Source organism: Hirsutella rhossiliensis, assembly GCF_020360975.1.
Source record: "Hirsutella rhossiliensis strain HR02 chromosome Unknown scaffold00008, whole genome shotgun sequence".
Lineage (NCBI taxonomy): Eukaryota > Fungi > Ascomycota > Sordariomycetes > Hypocreales > Ophiocordycipitaceae > Hirsutella > Hirsutella rhossiliensis.
The window spans coordinates 1585664-1605343 of NW_025408674.1; the positions used below are offsets into that span (position 1 = coordinate 1585664).

The 19680-nt window shown below is 52.8% G+C and overlaps 2 protein-coding genes across 2 annotated transcripts; one reads left to right on the top strand and one right to left on the bottom strand.

The window, feature by feature from the left end:
• Window positions 1-5394: 5394 nt before the first annotated feature.
• HRG_07513 (condensation domain-containing protein) lies at window positions 5395-12642 on the top strand (the record flags this gene model as incomplete). The annotated part of the gene is made up of 9 exons (XM_044865984.1): window positions 5395-5446; window positions 5516-5697; window positions 6087-7884; window positions 7942-8303; window positions 8383-8554; window positions 8747-10109; window positions 10158-11175; window positions 11297-11337; window positions 11406-12642. The coding sequence occupies 9 exons, from the start codon at window positions 5395-5397 to the stop codon at window positions 12640-12642; spliced, it is 6225 nt and encodes a 2074-aa protein (XP_044718948.1).
• A 3969-nt stretch (window positions 12643-16611) lies between these two features.
• HRG_07514 (uncharacterized protein) lies at window positions 16612-17507 on the bottom strand (the record flags this gene model as incomplete). The annotated part of the gene is made up of 4 exons (XM_044865985.1): window positions 16612-16632; window positions 16704-17054; window positions 17114-17147; window positions 17236-17507. 4 exons carry the CDS (start codon window positions 17505-17507, stop codon window positions 16612-16614), a joined length of 678 nt encoding a protein of 225 aa, XP_044718949.1.
• Window positions 17508-19680: the final 2173 nt, after the last annotated feature.

Here is a 19680-nt window from a genome sequence, read left to right on the forward strand (position 1 = left end):
CGGCGCAGTTAGATCTTAATTTAGTTAAGAAACTATAAAGATCTAGGGGGTAGAAGTTAGCCCTATTTACTACTAAGAAGTAAAGCTATTACTAGACTACCCCTTAATTAGTATAACACTATAGCGCTTAAACTTACGATAATCGCGATAGCTTTACTAAATTAAGACTAATTAATATAAGGAATATATTATTAGAAAGCCTACCTTTAGGATTACTTTTATCCTAAAAAACAACGTCGCCGGCAAAGGTACTACGGTACCTAGGCCACCTAAAGGGATGCCCCGCCATGCCCCCCTCCTTATAAGGAAGGTTATAAATATAACTTACAACTACTAGTTAAACGGTAAGAGCAGGTTATATGACCCTATTGATCGTAAGTTCGACTCCCCCTAGGGCGGAAGAGCAGGTTGTGTGACCACGCCCTAGGGGGGGCGCGGTTAACGAACTTAGGGGCCCGAGGAGATAGGATGTACGGAGGAGGGTTCTCCTTATATCCTATCCTCTCGGGTCCCGGCTTTTGCCTTTTGCTGTATTTACCTTCCCTTTTTTGCAGGATATAATTAGGAGCCTCCCCTATTTTTAGACAACCTCCTTAAACAGACAACAAAGCAGCCGAATTTAACATCGGAATAACCTCATATTTATTAGACCGAACCCTCCTCTACCTATTGCCCCACCATCTGGAAGCTGGCGTGACAAGGGGGTGTGTTGAGGAGAGAGAGTGGGCATAAGTGGCCATAGTTATGCTTAGTAGACCCAATAGTCATGCATAAGGAAGCCTGCCTAAATAATATGACTCCCCTAGCCTAAGGACACTATGCAGGCTTGACTCAGGTATAGGAACATCCTATTGCCCTCTTTTAGCTAGCTATATGTGGTTACTGTACCTATATAAGCCCCTCCCTTGTCCCAATAGATAGACCAAGACATGCATTACTAAATTCACCTTTCTGTGCCCCTATTTCTTCCACTGTGCTCTCAAGCCACTGCTTGAGAAAGGGAATATCGACAGATGGAGGGGTCAGAGTCAGACACAAGCAGGTCTGGATGCCCGACGCGCTACGAGGAGAATTGTGATGTGAAAAGGAGACTGCCAGTATTTCAATCGATCGACACAAATCACACATGGGCCGGCGATGTTCAATCCGTACATGATGCTCCGGTGAGGCCCCGGCCCATCCGGAGGAATGTGACTTGGTCTCAGCAGTCAGGGACTAAGTGTACCATTTCCAAGATCGTGTAAGTGCTCCGAGATGCCGGTAACAATTAGGACACCGCTAGGAAGACAGCTCCATGGTCGACGCCCTGGCAGGTAGTTATCGTGGGTAGTCTAGTTTCTCCGTACGCATCTCGTACTAAGAACCGAACCAAAAAAAACTTGTCCCGTCTAGATTTATCCTCCGGTTCTTATCCCTCGACTCCCTCTTATGTAGGCAACATGGCCCAGACATCGCTTTTCAATCCGACATCCGCTGCCCCTCAAACGCTGCCACACAAGCTCTCTCGACTTGGCTACCCTTATGAAATCTATATAAGATGAGGATTCAACTCGACAAGCCATCCGCTACCTCGGTTGCCGTAATAGCGCCGGAGGAGGAGCAGCCCATCGGTAAGGGGAATGTTGTAAAGGTCAATGGCCGTTAGGCCGCACTTTGCAAGGTTCACCAACCATATCTATCCCCATCGTCTAGTGGCCTAGAAACACTTCTTCAGGAGCAGCTCTTTAGCATGGGAATTAAGCCGAACGCGGTCGCGGATATATCCCCATGCTCTCCGCTGCAGGAGGGTGTCTTGCTTAGTTCATCATCGTATGCCGTCTACTAGATCTAGCGATGCGTGCCATACGACGGCAAAGAAATCTCGGCAGCCCGTCTTGAAGCTGCATAGAAGATATGCGCGAGCTAGCATGAAATCTTCTCCACCATTTTCTATATGCATCTAGAGAAAGCGGGCTTTGTCTAGATTGTCCTCTAACGGCGGGAAATTCTAGTGCGATAGTTGAAGGCGACGTCTGATTGTCTAGCCAAGACATTGGCCGCTCTCGACAGGCCAATGTTCAAGTCTTACAGGCCAAAGCATGTCTTGACCATTTGCCGGTCAGGAACTGGCGAGGTTGCCTGTAGGCTCGATATCTGCTATGCACTCTGCGATGCCTATTCTTTGTCTATTCTGTTACGGGACGTGGTGAACGTATATAAGAGCCGGATTCCGCCAGCCCCTCGGCCGTTTAGTGACGTCGTTCGATACATCAAAGGAAGACCTAAATCGGAGACGGTTGGCTATTGGACCTCATTCCTCCAAGGAGCAAAACCCTGCCAGTTTCCTATACCGCTACCGCATTCGCCATTAGACCCTAAGTTTCAAGAGGTCCACGACAGTATTTCCTTTCCCGTCGAGTCCTTGGCGAGCGTTACCGGATTCTGCAGGAGAAATGGGCTGACGCGCTCTGTCTTTGTGCATATCGCCTGGGCCTTGGTTCTCTCGCACTTTACTCGACTGGACGAGGTTTACTTCGGATATATGGCTTCCGGAAGAGACGCCCCGGTTAAGGGAATAGACAGAATTTTTGGTCCGTTGGCGAACATGCTTACTAGCCGGATTAACCTTGACAACCCCCTAAAAGCACTCGTGAATTCTATAGCGACATTTCTTAAGGAGCATCGGCTTCATCAATAGACATCACTAGGTGACCTTTAGCGGCGCTTGGGCATCTCCGGCGGACAGTAGCTTTTCAACACTATGGTAATACTCCTCCGAACTGATCCGTTTGGTATTGGCGGCAAGCAGTCCTTCTCGTTTGAGAAGTATTATCTAGTAAGCCCGCAAGAGGTACGTTGCGCAAATTCCTATTCCCTCCTAAAATTTTGCTTACCTAGATTAGTTTGACCTTATTCTTAAGGGCTATCTGGACCCTGAGAGTCTTGGACTTACGATGTATTATCGGACGGCTTCTATTAGCCGTGAGGTTGCGCAAGAAGCTTGCACGGTACTAATGTGGGCGGTCAACTATATCGTGTTAACAGAACCCTCGCTTGGGGCAACATCTTCGACCTATAATGGTGACAGTTATCGGCTAACTAATGACGATGCTGAAACCACGGAAAGTCTTTTAGAGAAGTTTTTCAAGTATATTTTCGACGCCGACATCAAGTCGGCAACGGCCTTTTAGAAGAACTAGTTTGCGAATTTGGAAAGCACCCCTTGTCCTATTCTAAAGAATCTCAAGTCCTTCCGCATAAGAGATCATTATGTGACACTGAAGGTGCGGAATCTCGAGTGGAACGGCCAGTTTGCAGAAGAGATTATGATCAGGGGGGCCTGGTCGATCCTCCAGGCACAATTGGCAGATTCCAACGAGGCTCTATTTAGAGCAGCGATGACGGGGCCTTAAGTAGCATTGCCCGGTATTAAGGCACTCACAGAAATATATGCTGCAGTAGTACCGGTTCGGGTTTTCTTAGACTAGGATGTCAGCATTAATGACTTACTGCAGAAGCTGTAGGGTCAGTTGGCAGACACTGCGGCATATGGTGGACCCGGTCTGCACTGGATGCGTTAGATTAACAAGGAGGTGGCGTCGGTATGCAATCTATAGTCCCTCCTCGTTGTCTAGTCCGCTATTCCTGGCGCCGATAACGCAGGGGGCAATGAGAACATAGCGCCATGCCAGGCTTTCAGCAACTACCCTATTATCACGGAGTGTATACTTGAGCAGAAGGACCTCTGTATGTGTGTGAGCTTCGAATCCAAGCTGGTTGCGAGGCCGCGCGTGGCGCGTATAGCAAACCAGTTCGAGCAACTACTCCGTCGGCTGCTTTAAGCCACGACGGGCGAGAGGAGGCTCAAAGACGTGTTAGGCATCAGCCAGCGGGACCTCGGGGATATCTGGACATGGAACGCTTCCGTACCTGAGCCGGTCGAGTCTTGCGTGCAAGAATTGATCAAGTCTAAAGTCCTTTTACATCCGCACAAGCTCGCCGTCGACGCCTGGGATGGCAGCCTAACATATGAACAACTTGACGAGCGATCCACCGCTTTGGCCCGTGTGCTCCTCGACTATGACATAGGCCCCGGGGCTATAGTGCCCTTATGCTTTGAAAAGTCAATGTAGATGTGTGTGGCGAGGCTTGGGGTTATGAAGGCCGGCGCAGCTTTAGTGGGTATAGATCCGAAGTAGCCGGTGCAACGGCTCCGGGCAATCACGGAATAGGTCAAAGCACCGTTGATTTTGTCGTCTACGGCCACTGAGGACCTGGTAAGACGGGTCGGCGGCTGCGACATGCTGATTGTCAACTCTGATAGTCTCTCCGCGGTTCCCACGGAGCAGCTGCGTGAGCTCCCGCCGGTCAGCCCTTCGGAGGTGCTCTATGTCGTCTTTACCTCGGGCAGCACCGGAACCCTAAAGGGGGTGCTGATTTCGCACCGAAGCTGCAGCAGTGCCGTGACATATCAGCACGAGCACTTTGGCTTCACCAGTACCTCGCGGGTCCTAGATTTCTCGTTATATACGTTCGACGCGGCTTGCTATAACCTTTTCCATACACTGACCGGCGGGGGATGCCTTTGTATTCCGTCGGGAGAGCGGCTGCAAGACGATCTCTCTAAGTGCATACAAGAATACAACATCACCCTAGTTTCCCTCACACCATCTGTGGCTCGCTCGCCACCTCGATTAGGGTGCTTTTGATCGGCTGGAGACGCTTATAGTTGGAGGCGAGATGGTTTTGCCGAGCGACATTCCTTTCGCCAACGAGAAGACGCTGATCAAAGTCATCTACGGCCCCTCGGAATGCACGCCGATGACGACACGCCATAACTTAGACAAAATCAAAAACATAGCCATAGGCCGCGGGGTCGGGGTATGCATATGGATTGTGAACCCGCAGGACCCCCAATCGCTCACACTAATCGGCATGGTTGGCGAGCTCTGGCTGGAAGGGCCTCTTGTTGGGCAGGGCTACCTCCACGATGCGGCCAAGACGGAAGCCTCGTTTGTAGAGGACCCCTCGTGGCTGTTGCAAGGGGGTCTAGAACAGAAGGGCCGACGTGGGCGGCTGTATCGAACTGGTGATCTGGTGCGATACGACAAGGGTGCCATCGTTTATGTCGGGCGAATAGACACGTAGGTGAAGATACGAGGCCAGCGGGTGGAACTGGGCGAGGTCGAATAGCACGTCCACGCGCTTCTACAAACAACCAGACTAGGCAGGGAGGGCCTAAAGGCCTAGGTCGTGGCAGAAACCATCCGTCCGCGGGAGGTTGATAGCGTGATGCTCCTTGTCTTCCTGTCCTTGGCCGGTGCCGAGAGCTAGATAGAAGACGAGCACGGTGCCTCGGCTCGACTGGCCACCAAGGGGCTGATAGATCGCCTGACCGAGAGGTTGCCGGTGTATATGGTTCCGGCGGCTCTGATCCCGGTCCGGACAATTCTAAAGAGAATCACCGGTAAGATTGACCGGTCTCGCCTCCGTGATCTAGGAACCGCCTAGTGGCAGCAATATCGTGCCGCTGTAGCCGAAGACGGCGAGACGCAGGAAGCATCGACTAGCATGGAGAGCGCCCTCCAGGAAGTATGGGCGTCGGTACTCAACCTTTCTTGCAAGTCCGTCTCCGTGGACAAGGCCTTCACGTCGCTCGGTGGCGACTCTATTACCGCCATACAGGTCGTCACCAAGTGTCGTCAACGGAACATTGCCGTCGCCATAACCGACATCCTATAGGCCAGGACGATCCGGAATCTGGCGCCTCGCTGCAAGAAGTCGACCATGACCCGGGATCCCTGGCGGCGTGGGACAGAGGATGATGTGCAGACAGGAAAGCCCTTTGCTCTATCGCCGATACAAGAGAAATTCTTCAACGTGTTTCCGGACGGTCTTAACCATTTTAACCAGAGCTTCGTCCTTAGACTGAACCGGACTTTGCCCGCAGCTAAGCTTCGTGCTGCGATGCAAGCTGTTGTTGGCCGCCATGCGATGCTTCAGGCGCGCTTCCAAAAGAACTCTGGCGGCGTGTGGGAACAGTCCGTTACCTAGGCCGACTCGCGATCCTTGCGCTCGCCGAGCACAGCGTGACGAACCGGTCCCAGGTGTTGGACATCGCGCAGGCCCGGCAGGCGAAGTTGGACATCTCCAGTGGCCTCGTCTTTGCTGGTGACCTTTTCAACATCGCCGATATTGGCAGTCAGATGCTGACACTGACTGCTCACCACTTGGTCGTCGATCTAGTATCGTGGCGAATTATCTGGAACGACCTGGAGGAGCACATCAAGTCTGGACGCCTGTCTTCCAACGTTGCTCCGTCCTTCAAGGCCTGGTGCCAGCTCCAGCGCGACATGGCCCGCGATCTCACCCCGGACTCGGTGCTTCTGTTCCAGGTTCCAGAGGCAGACCTGGGGTTCTGGGACTTGTCGTCGCTGACCAACAACACCCGCGAGAGTTCCCGGGATTGCATCACGGTTCTCGACCGCGATGTTTCCGAGCTACTCTTAGGCAAGAGCAACAACAGCTTCCGAACTGACCCCATTGACATCATTCTTGGGTCCTGCGCATACTCCTTCCGCAAAGCATTCCCCGAGCGCAGTATGCCAGCCATCTTTCTGGAAGGCCATGGACGCGAGCAGTCGGAGCCCCTACCGCTTGATGTATCGGGAACGGTCGGATGGTTCACCACGATGCATCCTCTTCCCATCGACGTCACTTCCAAGTGTACAGTCACCGATGCCGTGCGCCTTGCCAAGGATACTAGACGCAAGGTTCCGGGCAAAGGGCAGCCTTACTTTGCGTCTCGATACCATAGCAAACCTTGCCAGGAGGCGTTCCAGGGCCATGACGCCGTCGAGCTGTTGGTAAATTTCGCCGGCAGATACCAACAACTGGAGAGTGGCAATGGGCTTTTCAAGCTCGCGAGACCCTTTGAGCAAGATGAAACTTTGGCAGTAGTCTCGGAGTCCTCGAAGCGACTGGCCCTGATAGAGGCGAATATGACGGTGCAGGACGGGAAGCTCGTCATCGCCTTTACCTTCTACAAAGACATGAAGCACCAGGCCAGGCTGATGCAGTGGTTCCAGAGCTTTACTGAGACATTGGAACTTACCGTGCGTACCCTCATGCAGGTGCCTGCCAGTTTAACATCGAGCGATCTGCCGCTTCTTCCGCTCTCTTACCGTTGCTTGGATAGGCTCTTGAAGCAGCAGCTTCCCCATCTTGGGATCGAGGCGGAGAATGTCGTCGACATGTATCCCACTTCGCCGATGCAAGAGGGTATTTTGTTGAGTTCCAGTATCGGAGTCAGCTCATACGCAACCTACTGGATCTGGACCTGCATCTCGAATAGTCCAACCGACAATATTTCCCCTCGCAAGCTGGAAGCCGCGTGGCGCGAGGTCGTACGTCGGCATGGCATCTTGTCGACTGTCTTTGGTCCTCATCCCGAAGGCAGCGGTTTCGTTCAGATTGTCCTTGATGCGCCGCCCATTCGCGTCTCACACATAACCACATCGTCTGGCAGCCCAAGCGAGGCATTAGTCGGCCTTGACCGGCCGACGTTTGCGGTATCTGAGCCCGAGCATTCCTTCACGATATGCCAGTCAGGCGGCGAGTTTGCCTGCAGACTCGACATCAACCACTGTCTGCTTGACGGCGCCTCCCTGACTGGTCTGGTGCAGGAAATCACCGCAGCCTATGATGACATTGCTTTGCCGCCTCCACCATCGTTCAAGCAAATGGTCCAGTTTATAGGCAGCATTCAGAAAGACGAGACAATGTCTTTCTGGTCTAACCTCCTCCGTGGTGCTCAGCCTTGTGAGGTAGCAGCGTCCTTCTATCCTTCGGACAAGACCAAGGACACCTTCCGCTACATTCCCCTGCCAAGCAGGCTGACAAGTGGTATATTCGACTTATGCAGGCGTGTTGGCGTGACCAGATCTGTCCTCTTTCAGGTAGCCTGGGGCATGGTGCTCTCATATCTCATTGGAACGAACGAGGTTTGTTTTGGCTATCTGGCCTCGGGGAGAAACGCCCCAGTAGATGACGTTGAGAAGATAATTGGTCCTTTGGCGAATATGCTAGTTAGTCGTGTTGATCTGCGGGATTCGGCAGCCAAGGTACTCGAGACATCGTCGGACAACTCTATCGAGCATCTCAAGTACCAGCACGTCTCTCTTGCAGAGATCCAGCACGCCATCGGTCTTTCTGAGCGACGGCTGTTCAACACAGCAATGTCTGTGCGGGAGGCAGACAGATTTGAAACTGGCGATAAAAGAAGCCTCTCGCTCAAGTACCATGATCATCAAGATCCACACGAGGTTTGCATTAGCTTTCATAAATCTCGAGATTCCTCGTTCGGGCTGGGCCCGTGGTGAGTTTGTGGCTAACCTGGCCTAGTATGATCTGCTCTTGACGAGCTTTCTGGACAAAGAAAAGACGCATCTTTCAGTCCAGTTCAGACAAGCCTCCATCAACCGCCAGCTCGCCGAAGAGGCCGCCGCTGTTCTCGGCAAGGCAATTGAATATCTCACGAACCAGTTCGCACACAGCCCAGACCAAGACAAAACCGGTAAGGAAAATCCGGCGACGACAGAGGCGCTTCATCATGATTTTTTCAAATACGTTGTCGGAAGCGCACAAGACGCTATAATGGGGTTCTGGAAATCCTATTTTGCCAACTTGGACGGCGAATACCTCCCCCCGTTGAAGGCAGCAAGACACGACGCCCAACGGCAGAGCCATACATGCACCCGCTCGATAGACTTGAAATCTGCCGCAGACGACGACTGCACTACTGCGGCAAAGGTATGGGCGGCATGGTCGGTTGTGGCCGCGAGGAACGCCGGCTCCTCGGAGGCCCTGTTCGGAGCCGTGAAGGTCCCCAGCGGTCTGGCCACAAACTCGGCTCTCTCGACACTACCAATCCGGGTCATGGTAAACTGGGAAGATAGCGGTGGCAAGTTGTTGCAGTCGGTTCGGCATCAAATGACGGCCATGGCACCATATGAGCGAACTGGCTTACAGGTGATCCGTCGAGCTAGCGAGGAGGCTGCCAGGGCATGCAACTTCCAGGCCATCGTCATCATTGAAGATGGCACAGGCGAGGACTTCTCGGCCTCGGAAATCGTGCACTTCGACGCAAATGCCGTTGTAGTCAGGTGCCAAGTCAAGAACCATGAAATGCTGCTCACGGTTCGGGGCCATCTGGATTCCGTCAGCGAACCCTGCGTCAACCGCATCACCAACCAGTTCGAGTACGCATTTGGCTGGTTGTCTGATGGCGCGGCGCGGAAGTCGACGTTGCAGGACGCAATTCCCATCACCCCGCAAGAGCTCGATGACATCTGGACCTGGAACTGCCCCTTGCCAGACCCTGTCGAGAAATGCGTGCATGACTTGATAAAGAGCAAGGTGCTAGCTGATCCTCAGGCGCCCGCTATTTGCTCCTGGGATGGCGACCTGACCTACGGACAGCTCGACAGTCTGGCCACGAAGCTAGCTTATCAACTTGCCGACCAGAGTGTGAAACCCGGAAGCTTCGTGCCGCTGATCTTTGAGAAGTCCATGTGGATGCCTGTGGCCATGCTGGCAGTCATGAAGGTCGGCGCAGCATCAGTGGCCTTGGACACAACGCAGCCAGAGGGAAGACTCCGAACCGCTATGACGCAGGTGGACAGCCAAGTGTTCCTGTCATCTGCAGAGAACAAGCATCTAGCACATCGCCTCGGTGCAAAACAAGTCGTCGTCGTCGGTGCTGAGGAGCTTTCAAGGCTCAAACCCGTCTCGGAGCAGCAACAGGACTTGCCCGTGGCTTGTCCGTCCGACGCCCTTTACGCCGTCTTCACCTCTGGAAGCACCGGAACGCCCAAGGGAACCATACTTACGCATCGGAACATCAGCACCATGATCACCTATCAGCAGGAGGCGCTCGGGCTCACCAAGGCGTCTAGGGTATTCGACTTTGCCTCGTATGCGTTCGACGTGGCCTGGTGCAACTTTGCGCACGCGCTGACATGCGGTGGATGCCTGTGTATTCCATCAGAAGCGGACCGACGCAACGATATTGAAGGATCCATCTTGGCGTTGAGTGCCAACTATGCTCACATTACTCCGACAATCCTACGGTATATCAACTGGTCCAAACTGGAGGCGGTTACCGTCCTCAATATCAGCGGCGAGCCCGTGCTCGAGGGAGACGTGGCTCACGCACGTCAGGATATGCAGGTAGTCAACGCATACGGCCCAGCAGAAACCAACGTTGTTACAGTCCACAATCTCAGCTCATCTCAAGGGGGCCAAGTCTCGATCGGCCGTGGAGCCGGCGCGTGCACGTGGGTGGTAAACGCCCAAGACACGAGCAGGCTGGCGCCCATTGGGACAATCGGTGAGCTGTGGATTGAGGGCCCATTGGTGGGACGCGGCTATCTCAACGATGCCGAGAGAACGGCAGCCGCGTTTGTGGAGAACCCAGCCTGGCTGTTCCGGGGAGCCCCTGGGCAGGCCGGCCGGCAGGGAACCTTGTACCGTACTGGTGATCTGGTTCGTTACAACGACTACGGGACGCTGGTTTACATGGGAAGAAAGGACAGGCAGATCAAGATCAGAGGGCAGCGCGTTGAGTTGGGCGAGGTGGAGAATCACGTCGGACGGGCACTCCGCACGACGACTTCCACGAACACGGGCGACACGGGCGGCGGCGGCGGCGGCCTTCAAGTCATTGCAGAAGCCATCCAGCCTAAACAGGCCGATGCGGTGTTGCTGGTACTATTCGTATCCCTCCGCGGGGCCCAAGAAATGGCAGAAGAAGACCACAGCAAGGCAGTTCATCAAGCCACGGCTGGTTTGTCGGAGCGCCTGCGCGACGCGCTGCCCCAGTACATGATTCCGACAGCATACGTTCCAATTCGAGACGTGCCTCTCACGGCCACCGGCAAGGTGGACCGAAGGCAGCTCCAGGATGCTTACGCCTCGAAGACAGTGCAAGAGCTTACGACTCTGAGTCGGCCGCCCAATGGCCGCAGGCAGCCAACAACAGACATGGAGCGGCTCATGCAGAAGTTATGGGCTGAGGTGCTCAATGTTAGCCCTGACGACATTAATGTCAATGATAGCTTCTTCCAAATTGGCGGAGATTCCATCGGAGCCATGAGGCTTGTCAGCATGGCGCGGGACCAAGAGCTGTCCGTCACGGTTCGGGATATCTTCCAGCACCCAGAACTTCAACACTTGTCGTCTCTGGCCTTCTCGCGGAGTTCAAATCAGCGCGCTACCATTGATTCTTTCTCCTTGCTGAGTTGTAACGTTGACCTAGCAGACGCTCGTGATTCTGCTTCTCGGCTATGCAATGTGCGGGTAAATCAGGTTCTAGATGTGCTTCCGTGTACGCCACTACAGAGGAGCTTACTATCCCGCACGACTAGCAAAGGGGAAAACTTTATGAGCAGACACGTCCTAGAGATGCATAGGGACATCAACGCAGAGAAGTTCCGTTCCGCGTGGGATCAAGTCGTTGCCAGGAACCCAATTCTACGAACACGCATCGTCGAGATACCTCAACGTGGCTATGTGCAGGTGGTCTTGGACAGAACGGACGGATGGATGCCTGAAACGAGCCTCGACAAGTGCCTCCAGTATTCCGAAGCGAATCTCATGGGTCCAGGAACGCCATTGGCAAGGTTTGCCGTTGTTGAAGCAAGCAATGGCTCTCGCCGTGACTTTCTTTGGGAGATGCACTGGGCTCTATATGATGGCTGGTGCCTGCGACTCCTGTTAGCCGAGGTCGAGAAGATCTATCATAGCCAGTCCGCTCCGCCTCTGGAGAACATGTCGGCCTTTGTCAAGTACATCATGAGCAGCGACGAAAAGGAGGCCATGACATTTTGGAGGCGTCAGTTCGCTGAACTAGGCCGCGCACACTTTCCGCCACGTCAGCCGCCCAGGGTCCAACCCCGTATTGATAGCATGGTAAAACGCATGGCTCGAGGGATAGGGTGGAGTCGCGGGGACTTTACGCCGGCAACAATCATCAGGGCAGCCCTTTCCCTCGTCATTGCACGAAACCTAGATTCTAACGAAGCCCTATTTGGGGCAACCGTTATGGGCCGCCATGCTGCCGTGCCGGGCATCGAGCGAATGGCAGGGGTAGCATTTGCGACTCTGCCCATTCGAGTTTCGGTGGATTGGGAAGGGAGCATCAAGGATCTGCTGGAAAGGGTCCAGGACCAGGTGACGGACATGGTTCCATTTGAACAGACGGGCCTGGAACAGATTCGGCGCGCAAGCGACGAGGCGGCATCGGCATGCGACTTCCAGTCCCTACTCGTCGTCCAATCGGCCATCAAGAAGGGCGACCTCCGGTACAGAGACGCAGGCAGCAAGGTGTTTGTCGAGGGGCTCGTGGCGAAAAAGTTCACTGTTGTGGAGTTGGGTCAGCGCACCGGCGCCTACCCTCTATACGTCGAGTGCCAGCTTGACGCGGCTGAGGATGTGGAGCTGCGCCTCTGCTTCGACTCGGCAGTCTTGGGAGAGGTGCAGATGGAGAGCATTATTCGCCAGCTGGAAACCGCTCTTCGACAGTTGTCCGACCCTAGACGCTGTGAGGATAGGCTCGGGGACTTGGACGAGGTCGGCCAGCAAGATGCCAACGGCACCATTTAGGCACGGCCAGGGGCATATGACGGATGCAAGTCGGGCACCATTATGTACTTGGTCTATTTTGGTTTTAACTGTATCGATTGAGTCTTCGGTCTATTACACACAACGAAGGCGAAGATGGGGGGAGGGAAGCTCAGAGGTCTGCAAGTTCTTGTTTCTCGATTCTAGGGGAGAACGACCTGCTACTCCTACAATTGCTTGTATCCAAGAGAGGCCACCAAGGGGGTTTTCTGAGAGTCATGCAGGGGCTTGAGATCTACTACGTGAGGCGAAATATGTTCCAGCAAGATGGAAGTCCGTAGCAGGTAGCTGGCCTCTATTATGCTGACCCTGTCGTGACCATTGGGCGTATAGGGCACGTCGTGCACTATGTGACATACACCCCCATATTGGAAGGTATTCCAAGCTGAAGCAGTGATAGAGATCATGACTATGGGGTTTCTATCAAAGACTCTTTTGTGGTTGACTTGTGAATGCGAATAGCTACGGCACTGAAGTATATAAGCAATGTCGAGCTTGCTTTGCCGTCCTCAAGGTTTTAAGTGGCCATGTAAGCGCATAAGCGTAGAAGCGCATCAGCTGGATGGTCCTGCTAGAAGGCCTGGTCGCTGGAGGCTATGGAGCAAACGTCGTCATCCGGCTCGTCGTCGTCGGATGTAAGCCCTCCATAAATAAGCACCATCTTCCTCGCCATCACCTTTTCCCTCGTCTCCGTCGTCCTCGTCACCCTCTTCACCTTGATAGTAGCCCTCGCTCTCGCTGACTATCAACCCTGTCTCGTCAAATAACTCGTCCGGCATGGGAGTGCATTCATCCCGAATAGGGTCGCACCAGAGCACTTTGAGGGCACGGCTCTGCACCGGATAGAGCGTAAAACCTGTTAATTCCATTATGGTTTTCCGCGGTTGTGGCCAGAATCTAAAATCAGATTCACGTTTTCAGGGGCCTCTGCTGTAAAAGTCTTGCCTTGATATAGAAATGCCTTGCTGAAGTAGAGCATAAGGTCACCTCAGTAAGGGCATTATGCGTCGAGTCATTATTACCCACACTATATGCTCTGCAATCCCTTTCATACTTCCCGTCTCATTATCGATTGCAGTCCCATAGCGTAGGCGAACCATTTTACTTGGATAGCATGTCCATTTAAAGCGATGGCTTGACAATCATATCTTATTGCGCTCTTCTGCTCCCACAACCGCAGAAGATACGTTAGGTTGGACGTTCTGACTCAAATTTCGCGTCGACTAAGTGGATTCAGAGAGAAGAAATAGAAAGTTACATACATCATCTTCATCAGATAATCAACCTTATATGTAAGAAACGGGTGGGGACAGCTCTGGCTTCATTAGACTCTCATTACCGGTGGCTGTTCCGATTCCCCCGCTCTATCATCTTCAAATGCTCCTTGTTGGCCTTCAACCTGGTAGTTGCGAAATACCCCTAAAAGACAAAAGTTATATACTACCTGTAACGCTCCCGCCGCCATAAAAGCGGCCCAAGTAAGATGAAGCTGCACCAGGAGACCGGTGATCAAAGGTCCAAAGCTAGCCGCCACAGTTTTAACCATATTCATAATACCTATTATTGCGGTTCTCTCGTCGGGTAAAAGGATGTCAGCTATAAATGAACTTCGCGGGGCAGTTTCTATATACTGGGTGCTCGAACGAAATATGAGTAGAGCGACAGCAATAGAGGGTGATTCCGGAAAGCCGAGAAAGGCAAGAGCGACGACGGATGGAAGATGACTATACACCATAGTATTTAGATTTCCAAATCGACGGGCTATACTGGCAGCCATCAGGATTGAAAGTGCCGATATAACAGATGTTATAAAGAAGAGAGAACCGAGATACCCCGACTCTAAAGAGAACTTGCGGTGGAAGTAGTCCGATATCCATGAAAGCGTAGCTAGATTGCAAGCGAAGGCGTCAAACCCGAAGAGAAGCGCAAGCTTGATGCAGATATGGCGTCGCTCCGGACGAATTTGTGGGAGTAATGGCCTCTTGGTCCGACTGAGCCTTTGGCTGCTCAAGAGAGGAGTTCCCTCTTCTGAACACTGTGTTGGCCAGGACTCCAGTTCGCATTTATGGCTGAGCAAGATTGTCAGGAATACGTTCAAAAGACCAATTCCTCCGTAGACCAAGAATATAGCGCGATGAGCGTCGATGTGATTCCATTGCTCTCTAGCCCTAAGAGCGCTTTCAAGCCAGCCACAGCTAATTGTACCAAAGGCAATGCCCATAGTGCCAGTCATAGCATACCAGGCAAATATACTGGCTCGTATTTCTGATGGCGTCAGATGCGACAAAGTTGACTCCTCGATTGAACGAAATGGCCCTATCTCGTTTCCAGAAGGGCTGATAATGCCTATAGTTGCCGCCGCGAGTAAGACCCAGTAGTTGTCCGAGATTGCAAATATGAAGCCGCTGATAGACATCAGTGTAGATCCTAGACCTAGCATCCATCTCCGGCCAACTCCGTCGGTGATAAGGCTCAGAATGAGACTGATAAGAGCATCACCGACTAGAGTTAATGCCATAAACAGACCGATGCGACTATCACTAATACCGAGCGCAGATAGGTAAGAGACGAGGATAAGAGAAGTCCCACCATAGGCTATCATGCGAGAGAAGCGTTGTAGTATGAGAAGTTTTGAGTCTGGAGGGGATTCATAGGCGGCGGTAAGGCCAAGTTCCCGCAAAAGCCGCTTTAGGATATTCACGGGCAAGCTTGGCGGGCTCGCCGTCTCTTCGTGAGTCATGTTGACAATCTCGGCAGCTTTTTGTCTGCGCGGACCAGTCAAATTATGGTGCGGTAAGGAGGGATCAGGAGGTTAGGAAATGAACTCTGACCATGAGCCTTGGCGCCTTTTGTTTCTTTTGAGGGCATGAGCAAACCCTAATCAGCAACACATTGCTCCAGAACTGCTACATAGGCACCCGGGTGCAACTTAGGAGCTGCTAGGATCTTTCTTGCGGCGTCATCCGCACCTCGCTTATTGCCGGATGTCTTAAAATTAACCGCGGAACGACTAAGACGTCCTACATTTGCTCCAAAAGGATAGGTTACGGGATAACGGGAAGCTGTACTGCAGCGGTACGGCAGAGACCTCAGGGGTCAGGGGCCAGGGGCCAGGGGTCCAGACAACCAGCCGTGCTACTGTACTGGAAGCACGGCCGAGACCGTCAGCACGGCTGGAAGAGACTGAGGCGGCCCAAGAGGTTGGCATTGGGTATTTAGCTGGCCTCTGCCGCCTCAGGAGTGGCGTTTCTTATCTATGGAGCATACCATCTTAACTAGCCTTACGGTTATGTATGAGATGTTTGTACGTAGCACTATAACTCTGGAAGCTTATAGCGAAAAAGGCGGTGCGAATAGCCTTTAATTGGCTGTTGTCATGTTACTCGCGATGGTATAAATTTGCGGCATCGGCCTGGCCGCCCTGCACCTTGACTTGCCACTTCCCCACTCCAGTGTGCGCTGGCAAGCTAGTGATGCAGAACTGTGCGCCAAGACGGGGTAGTTAAGACTTGCATATAAATGCAGATACCCAGGTGTTCTTTATGCAGCAAATTCTGTTTTAGACCACATATCGCCGCAACATTACCTCACAGGCGCGGGCGTGAGGAATTCCCCGCGGGGTCGGTGCAGGGACATGCCCACCTCGAGTTGTTTCGGTATAGGTGAATAGCTCACTGGTTTCCAGACCAAGACAAGGCTACGGATGCTGTAATCGAGAGTGGAAAATGCGAGGAAGCTCAAACGTTCATAAGTTAAAATTACGGCCTTGTCTTAGTTGTATAAGCCCGTCCTCGTCCTATCGCCACTTGTCTTATTCCCTCACGACAGCATAGGCTCCTTCAAGCAACAGCAACATTGGCAGCAGCCCCCTCCCCTTGCAACCCATGATCCGGCCGCAAGAAAAAAGAGAGAAAGTATCTCTTCCCTGCCCCATCTGATGGCTGTGTCACTCTATGCAGCGGCGACTTGAACCTGCGACTTGACAAGCGCTCCAGCGTGTTTCCCCCGTGCACAAGCGCGCAGCCCTCTGGGGGAGGCGGTACGAAGACCCATTTCTGCTGTCGCTCTTCCTCGTCTTCACCAGACAAGCACACCTGGACGCCCCACCTGTCGTAGAAGAGCATGGTCAGGGTGCCGCTGTCACGATGCTTGTTCTCGAGAACGTTGGTGGCCAGAGGCACCGTGGGCTCGGCGATGAGCTTGAGGCCACTCTCACTTGACTGGTCCGAGCGGTGCTTCTCCTGCAGCGGGAGGGAGAGTGCATCTGCCAGCCGAGCGAGCAGTACATGGGCGGCGTCGTGGCAGCCAGAGTGGAAGTTGTTGACGAGTTGGGCCTGCTCTTCCATCAAGGCAGGGAACGTGAGGGTGCCTCGGCGCATCTCGTCCGTCGACATCTATAACGGAGAGCCATCAGTCCCAGCTGACGCTTGGCTGCTGCGCCCGCCGGCCTTACCTCGAAAGACTCATCGGTCTCGCACGATTTGTAGCTGTCGAGCAAAAGGCAGAGGAAAGAGGAGGGAGAGGGCAGGTTAGTTACAGGACAAGGGTTCATATGACAAGGCACATTATACATACCCTCTATCACTCGAGGCCGGTTGTCCCTCCCGTACATCCTTCATCTTGACCTCGGTGGGCTGGTCAAAGTATTCCTCAGTGACAGTGTAGACGCCACGCGCCTGCTGAGCGACATGGTTCATCGTCGGCTCGTTGCGGAAGTCGAGGTAGAAAAACCCGGGATTTTGGGTGGCTTCAAGCAGCCTCGCGACCTCGGAGGCGTCCTTCGCCGCAAGCCTAGCGATATCCAGGTTCGCGACCGTGGATGTATCTGGGAGGTGAATTTGGGCCATGGTGGTTTGTAGAGAGCTCCTGAGCTGATGTCAAGCCTTGCGCTGGGTACCTCGACCTCACTGTTGTTCGCGGTCGTATACCGAGGCAAGCACTCCTACGTCGGTGGGAGTAAGCAGATCAAGCGGGCACAATGTAGTCATAAATAGACACATATCTCGACCACCAGGCCACGAAGGCTTCGAATGGCGTGACACCTACCATCCCCTGGGAGCATTTCTAGTACAATATATCATATCTATTTGACTTTATATTCCGTACCCAGTATCATTTGATGCTACATTAGTATCCGAATTCGTATCGTACTGATCCCGCTCCGTGCTAATTCTATCGTACTTTTCTGTTGTGACAGGTCGTATCTCACCGCGGCGTCAATCACTCATTGTCGGTATCGAGCGGGCGTAACGAATGCCACCCAATCTTTCGGCCGCATTTTCACACCGAAAGCGGGGTTTCATATAGAGCTATGTCGACCTTAAAGAGTAGGTTATAGTCATGGAAGAATATATCGGAAAAAGCGCACAAAACACTTGAAGATATAAACGCACCGAAAAGAGTCTAAATGTTGGATCCACCTGTGCACTAGGCACCGATCGCGCACGTATAACTAATCGACCGCGCTAGTCACGTGCGAGTAAGAGGTGAGACACAGGGAGGAAGGTCTTTGCACACAGTTTGTATGGGACACGTTTCCCTAGTTACACAAGATATAACCAATTGAACCAGTTCGAATAACCTCACTGCAGTGAAGAGCCTGTCCACACTGATCAGTGTCGCCCGGCAAAGGTGACACAGAACAGCAAGACGGAAGAGAGCTAACCTATCGTCACGCTCTGCAAAGCGAGCTCCTGACGGTAGGATAGTTGCTACAACGCGCGGATTGCTACGAAGACTCTGCATCAGAGCCCACTCTAGTTATCCAACCGTGCCTAAGCTTTGCTGTCATCAGCGACCCTTAGGCGTGCCCTATCGCACATTGATAACCTCATTGACACCCTGTGCCCTGTTTCTCAGCACACAGCCTGTCAATATGTCTGACAATTCATCTGCCGCACTAGCCCCGGCAACAGCCCAGGATACCCCGGCCAACGTGTCTCTCGAAGACAGGCAACTCGTTGAACGGAACCTGACGATCGTGGAGCTCCCTTCACTCCCGATCAGGCATTTCGACGCGGATTTCCTCAACGAACCTATCACCCAGAGCTCCTCCTTGTCCACCGCAACAGCTTCTTCTTAGGCTGTGTGGCAACATACACGGTGGATAAACGTAACCACGGAATTGCCTGCTTGGGGATCTGTATAACGACTTCACGGGATGGAGCTATGATGACTTCGAACTAATCAACCCACGCCTTAGATCAAGACTCCGGACGCTTCTCAGAATTAGGGGGATCTATATGGGCAAGGCCAACTCTAGCATCTCTCGAGCTTTATGTGGCCTTCTAACAAGTAACGAACTTCCTGAATGGGATGAGAACGAGTTGCTTGGTCAAGAGGTTGCTGAAAACACCGTGGCATATAAGGTGAAACAGAAGCTGCTCCAAGGAACTGTTAAAGCGGCTATATCGTCACCGGCACCGGTAGTAATCCAGCAGCCAACTATTACCCGACCGGCGGAACCGGAATCCCCTCAGATCATTGAGACCCATCAACCCGCTCAGCAAGAGCCTCAGCATCAATGGCGCGAATCCTCGGTATCAGCAGACGCTCCCCGTACGGACTACCAACTTCCGAGATGCATACACGAGCATTCCACCTGTTCGATTCGAGAACGAGGAAGTTGAGGCCGATCTCACGATTAGATTCATTAAGATATGGGACAAGAAACTAGCCTATACCGGCGAACCATACGATATCTTCGATGACAAGATCCGGAAATTCATGAGCGTGTGCCGTCAAGCAAACATTCCTCCGTCTAAATTCCATGGTGTTTTCCTTCGATTCTGGCCAAGAAGCTCAGTCCTTCTTTCTACACGAAATCAGCACTGATTTAACCTTCGCTGAGATGTATCAGAAGATGAAAGAGCACTTTGACACCGAAATCAACCAGAAGATGTATCATACCCACTGGAGCACCCTCACCTTCAGCCGACTTCGGGCTGAGATGCCCGGTAAGTCATCTGACGAGGTCCTCCAGGCCCTTCTTACGAAATTGCGGCTCTGTAGGAGAGCACT